Source organism: Papaver somniferum, chromosome 1 (genome assembly GCF_003573695.1).
Source record: "Papaver somniferum cultivar HN1 chromosome 1, ASM357369v1, whole genome shotgun sequence".
NCBI lineage: Eukaryota > Viridiplantae > Streptophyta > Magnoliopsida > Ranunculales > Papaveraceae > Papaver > Papaver somniferum.
Window position 1 is genome coordinate 89,934,822 of NC_039358.1, and position 6,481 is coordinate 89,941,302.

Sequence of the window (6,481 nt, forward strand, 5' to 3'; positions counted from 1 at the left end):
ATGTAGAATTTTGGTTTTTCTGGGAAAATGCAATTGAAGATGAACATGGTTGGATTACATTGTATTTGCAAGTGATGCCACTAGATGAGAATGGTGAGATAGATGTATCTCAGGTTACTGCAGATTCACAGCCTCCTCCACCACAGATGACACCCAAAAAGAATGTGACTCCAAAGAAGCCAGTCTCTAAGACTCCACCTAAACCAGTTTTTACTAGTGGTTCATCACCTAAGAGATGGCATGGAAAGTCAATTAGAAGAAGTCAAATAATACCAAGGATGAAGAAGAAGAATCCTACTAAAGTGTTTGTTGATTTAGCTGGTAGTGAAGAAGATGTTTCTGATGAATATGTTGATGATGGAGGTGTATCAGTTCCACAGTTTACTCAACAAACACAAGCAAGTGTAGCTGAGAATGATGATGGAGATGTTTATATTCCACAGTTTACTCAACAAACACAAGCAAGTGTAGCTGAGAATAATCCTGTTTTGGAGGCTAGTGGAGCTGAACAAGGTAATGAGATACCTAGATTAGATGATTATTTCAATCATGACTTTAGGGTTGAAGGTACAACACAGGCAGAAGTGGTGGAAGATTTGTTTGCAGTTTCCCAAGAGTACAATAAAAGTGATGAGTATGTCATGCACTTGAAAAATGTAGAAGAAGATGAATGTAACCCTGATGATGAGGATGTCCTGAAGATGAATGACAATGACAGTGAAGAGAAAGATATCAAGAGTTACAATAAGTTTCTACAAAAAGTTGAGAATGGGTATCTTTCAGATGGTACTGCAAGTGAGATAAGTGATGGTGATAATGTTGATAATGATGATGCAAGTGATGGTGATAATGTTGATAGTGATGCTGGTGATCCAAACTTTGGGGAGGTGGAGGTTGAGAATGACAAGGAAGGTATGTGATTGCTTCTGTCTCTTTTTAAACTTTGTTGTGTTTGATTGTAGATTTGTTTAATTTATTTAGTATTAATGCCCTTATCTCTGTGGTTTTGTAGAGGACCATTATGGGGACTTGGTCTCTGACAGAGAAGAAGAAGGTAATTTGTCATTTGTTTTGTAGTCTTTTGTTTTTCTTATTCTTTGTTTGTTTGTTATGTTTGTTTGTTATGTTTGTTTGAAGGGCTCTAACTGAGTCATTTGTTTTTAGGAATTTGTATCAGAAACCAACAAGAATGATGGGCTTGAACTTATAGTATCAGAAAGCAACAAGACTGATGGGCCTAATTGTTCAAAGCCTAAATTTTCAAAGCCTCATGATAGCACACAGTTTGAAGAAGAGCATGCACAACATTTTAAGGATAAGGAAGATGAGGAGATGTTCCCTGAGGGAGTTACTTTTGAACAAGTGGATCCTTACAGCCTAATGAAATGAAGCAAGTTTGTCAACAAGAATGCTTTCAAGAAGCATTTGAGGGTCTACTGTGTGAAGCATAGACATCAGGTCAAGTTTAAAGATTCAAACAACTACAAGATTAGGGTGAAGTGCATTCATCATGAGAAGACCAAGTGTCCTATGTTCATTTATGGAAGAGTTTTGAAGGGTGAAGGAACTATATTTACTCTGAGAAGTTGGAATGTGAAGCACACATGCAATGGAAATGTTAAAGAGGAGAACAGATGTGCAAATCCAGAATTTGTAACTGACTGGTACATGCAAAGGTTGGAGACTCTTGGTAACAAAAACAAAATCCCTGATCCTGAGTCATTGGCAAATGAGTTCAACAAAACAATGAAAGTGAACATTAAGTACCATACAGCATGGAGAGCAAGAAATATTGTGTTACAGAATCTTCATGGAAGCTATGAGGAGCAGTACAAGAAAATTCCTGCATTCTGTGAAATGGTGAAGGTAACATTAATTGTTTTGTTGTTTGTTTGTTAATGTTTGTCTTTAGTTAGAGCAACATGACTTAATATTACAAATTATATGGCATTAACATTACTTTGTTGTAATTGCAGGAAAAAATGCCTGGAAGTGTAGCTAGTTTCTCATATGGAAGCACAGACAACACATTCTTGTCAATGACACTCTGCTTCAAGCCTGCTATAGAAGGATTCTTGGCTGGATGTAGGAAAATCATTGGATTGGATGCTTTCCATTTGTATGGGAAGTATGGTGGTGTGTTACTGGTTGCAACAGGTCTAGATGGTCAGAATGGTTTAGTACCTCTTGGTATAATGATGTGTAGGAATGAAACCATTGAGAACTGGAAGATTTTTCTCAAATACTTGAAAGCTATACTGGGTGAAGACTTGCATTTCACCATTATATCAGACAAGCAGAAGGGGATTAGTGAAGCTTGTGACAAATACTTCTGCTTGGATGAGCACAGATTATGTTTCAGGTTAACTTTTATATCCTTAATATTTCCTAATAATATAAGTTCAATGACTAACCGTTTCTTATTGATAAATTTACAGACATTTGATGAAGAATTCCAAGAAGTATTTCAAGTCATACATCTTACATGTTCATTTCTGGAATGCTGCCAAATGTTACAAGAAGAGACACTATCAGGTATGCTCATTTCTCAAAAAAATATAATGTAATTTCAAGTATTACATACATGAGTTTGATATTATTTATGTCATGTTTGTTTTTAGCAACACATGGATAAATTATTTGTTGAGGATGAAAAAGCTGCAATGTATCTCATAGATCAAAAACCTGAAAGCTGGTCTAGGTCTCATTTCTCAAATGACAGCAAGTGTGAGAACATGAACAATAATTTCTCAGAGTCTTTCAACAACATGACCAAGCCCTTTAGAGATAAGCCAATCATTACACTTGCACAAATGTATAATAAACTGGTGATGGGTCTTTTCTTCAAGAGGAGGAATGAAAGTGAAAACTGGCAGGATGATGAGATAGTTCCAAAGGCAATGAAGCTGATTACAAAGATGCGGGACTTAAGTCATCTGTTTGAGTTAACTGGAGTTGTAAGGGGAATGGTGTATGAGATCAGGAGTGTTCATGATGCTGTGTTTGTTGTGGATCTTTCCAAAAAGAGCTGTAGTTGTTTGTAGTGGCAGCTGAGGGGATTTCCCTGTCAACATGCTATAGTTGCTTTAACACCATTGAGACCAAACTGGGTTGAGTAAGTCACACTCTCTTTTCACTCCAATGTTTTGATTTGTTATGTTCCCTTTGTTTTTCCTTGCTCAAGCTTGACTGTAAAATGATAATTTGTGGATATGCTTCCCTGATTTCATGTTGTAGCTATTGTGACCCTGTATACAGTGTGGAATACTACAAAAAGACATATGCTCCAGAGTTTGAACCACTGTCAGCTGAAATTGACTGGGTAAGACCACTAGTTTTATTGAAGAAAAATATATTGATTATTGTGGAATAAATATTTAATAACAACAAAGATTCTTGGATCCTTTTAGGGTTTCATACATGCTTTATATAATACACAACCTTTAAGGGTTTCATATCTTAACAAATATATTCTCTTTCTTCCTCTCTTTGTGTAGAATATACTGGTAGAGTTCATTAATCCTCCTGTTATCATAAGAAAAACTGGAAGTCCAAGAAAGAAGAGGATTCCTTCTTATGATGAAGCTGGAAGTGTGAAGAAAATGAGAAAGTGTAAGAAGTGTGGAGTTTATGGTCACTATGCAATAACTTGTGCTGGTGGAGAGGTTGGAAAGAATCCAAAGGGAGAAAAACCTAGAACCTGTGTTGATGGCTCAACATCATCTACTTATGTCCCTGAACCACCAAAAAGGAAGTACAATAGAAAGAAACCGGTTGTTAGTGCTTCTGCAGGTGCATCTACTACTGCTAAGGATGGAATGAAGAACCAAAACAATTCAGAATCTTCTAAACAAGGTGCTGCAAAAGGGAGAAAGAGAAAGGCTTCTTCTCAACCTGCTTTCAATCAGACTAATCAACATGTTGGATCTGTCAACAACAAAGTCACCTTCACAGTTGCAGATCCAAAGGGAAAGAAGAAACCAAAGAAGTACATGAAAGTCTGATGGGTTGGTTGTCTCTTTTGTTTTTGTTCTGTGACTGGATATGAACAATATGGTTGATACTATTTATGTTTGAATTTGGTTATCTTTTGTGAATGGATGAATGGATGCTTTTGTAAGACAATGCAAGTTCTGAAATGGGATAAATGTTATTATAAAATTGTTGCAGGCTACATTTTCAGATTTTTCTTAAATTCCTTGCATATTTCATACGCTTTACCCTTCATTGTATCTTTGATTTCAATGACAAGAGTATCTGAAGCCCATCTGAATGCATCACAGGATTTTTTCTTGCACACAAGGTAAGATATGTTGAAATTATGTTAATTTTTGCATATCTTCAGTTCTAATTGAGAGTTGCAGTTGTCTTTAAAGCATTTTTGAACCTTCAGTGGACAACTTATAACACTGTGATTGTCTTCTCCACAGGCAATACAACCATGACCTGATGGAAGCTTGATTGGAAGTGCTGAAGAATGGGTAGAAGCTTGAGAAAACCACTCAAAGTAGTTGCAGGTACTTGATGGATCTGATTATTAGTCATATATATTGGTCTTTCAAAAATAGACATATAATAGATTGAAAAACTTGATAAGACACTATTATTAAGAGTGAATTTATCATCTCTCGAGAGAATCCATCCTGTTAATTTTCTAATTAAATTTTTCTATAACCTTATCCCAGTAAGCCATACGTTTATACTTGTCATGCAAAGGTGAACGAAGGTAAATTGTAGGTAATACCCCATTGCGACGTCCCAAAATATAAGAGAATGCATTCATTTTACCATGATACCTAACACCATAAATCTTGTTATTTCCGAGGTTGATTTTCAAGCCAATGAGCAATTAAATACAAAGAAGAAGAAGTTCCATATACTTTACATATATGTGGAAATATTATATCTCTAGACGAAAAAGTAAAGTGTGTTTTTCTATCCGAAAATAGTACCTCACATCTTGTTATACCACAAAATTTTAAAATTGAATACACTTGGTTGTGTCCCTCATTCATATCGTCTTCCTTTTAGGGCAGATTGAGAGAAAGGTCTTTCTCTATATAAAAAAATTTATGACACTTTTGTAATCTGGATTATTAAAAATTATCTTGTCCAAAAAAAATGAAAAAAGTAGTTCTAGATAAAATGGGTAAGAAAAACTCCTTTAAATACTACATAGACCGAAAGAGGATAATGGTAAACTGTGAGCCTTTTTGGAAAGTAGTGGGTCCTATTTGAATGTCATGTATTAGCAAAAAGTTTATGTGTTTAGGTGGTTTGGGAGAATAATGAGTCATATCTGAAAGTCATGTATTAGCAAAAAAAATTCCTGTATCTAAACGGTTTTGGGGGAGTTTATTTACTTTTCATGGTTCGGTTAGTATTTGGAAGTATATTTACAAGGCCCACCGTTTTGACACAACCCAAACTTGAATGAGAGTTATCCCACAAAACTATAGAAGAAAAGAAGTGAGAGAGAGTGAGGGAGGAAGATGACGATTCGAAGTTGAACATTCTACAACTCACGCTCAACTTAACGGGAACTGTCAAGGATTACAACTCCAACAACACTACATGTACTCAACTGTCTGAACTGAAGACTAGAAGAAGTCAAAAACTAAATAACTCAAGATATTTTATCTTCCTATTTGTGTGTACGTAATACTCTGTAACCAACTTGAATTGGTGTAAACCCTAATACTCTATAAAGCTAAAAATCTTTGTGAAAATCACTTCTAAGATTAAGTAAATAAGATCTGATTATTTAGACTATTAAAAAAAAATCTTTCCCAAAAAATGAAAAGAACAGTTCTAGACAAAACATGAAGAAAAATTCCTTTAAAAACTGCATAAACCCAAGAGAAATTTATTCTTATGACCCTGGAAATTATGGGTCTTACTCTTTTGGCTCCAGGGTTATTTAATAAAATTTGAAAATTATTCCAGTGGCCCTGGAATATTATAGGAAGTAGGATTAACAAAATAACCGGTGTGCATATTGCCTGCACATAAAATCAGTGTGTAATACCCCGTATTTTTAGTTATTGTTTCGGGTCGGGTTATACCATGATTAGTTAACCTTGTGCTTTAATTGTTGTCCCTTAGCCTTAACCTATGTAGGTGGATTGAACTAGAAAGGCTACAATTTAGGGTGGAAATAAAATAATTAATAATAAATAAAATTAAGGGAAAATGAAAAGATAAATAAATAAGTTAAGAAAAATAATAGTAAGAAATAATTTTAGATTTGGAAAAGAATGAGAAGGAGAAAGAAATGGAGCTAGAGTGTTTCTAGAGAAGAAGGCCATGAAAAGATAAATAAATTAGTTAAGAAAAATAATAGTAAGAAATAATTTTAGATTAGGAAAAGAATGAGAAGGAGAAAGAGATGGAGCTAGAGTGTTTTTAGAGAAGAAGGCCATCGATAGGTGGGTGTACGAGTTGGTATCAGAGCTCTAGGCTTTAGATCTTGAATAAGATC

The 6,481-nt window shown here is 34.9% G+C and overlaps 1 protein-coding gene and 1 long non-coding RNA gene across 2 annotated transcripts; both read left to right on the forward strand.

Moving 5' to 3' along the window:
* Positions 1–846: 846 nt before the first annotated feature.
* LOC113340489 lies at positions 847–1,247 on the forward strand. Its single transcript, XR_003355501.1, has 3 exons — positions 847–912; positions 1,013–1,054; positions 1,178–1,247. It is a non-coding gene; the product is annotated as an uncharacterized LOC113340489 (long non-coding RNA).
* Positions 1,248–1,530: 283 nt separating this feature from the next.
* LOC113347333 lies at positions 1,531–4,004 on the forward strand. The gene is made up of 6 exons (XM_026590975.1): positions 1,531–1,866; positions 1,977–2,362; positions 2,439–2,535; positions 2,622–3,001; positions 3,238–3,322; positions 3,498–4,004. Exons 1-6 carry the CDS (start codon positions 1,531–1,533, stop codon positions 4,002–4,004), a joined length of 1,791 nt encoding a protein of 596 aa, XP_026446760.1.
* The last annotated feature ends 2,477 nt before the right edge of the window (positions 4,005–6,481 follow it).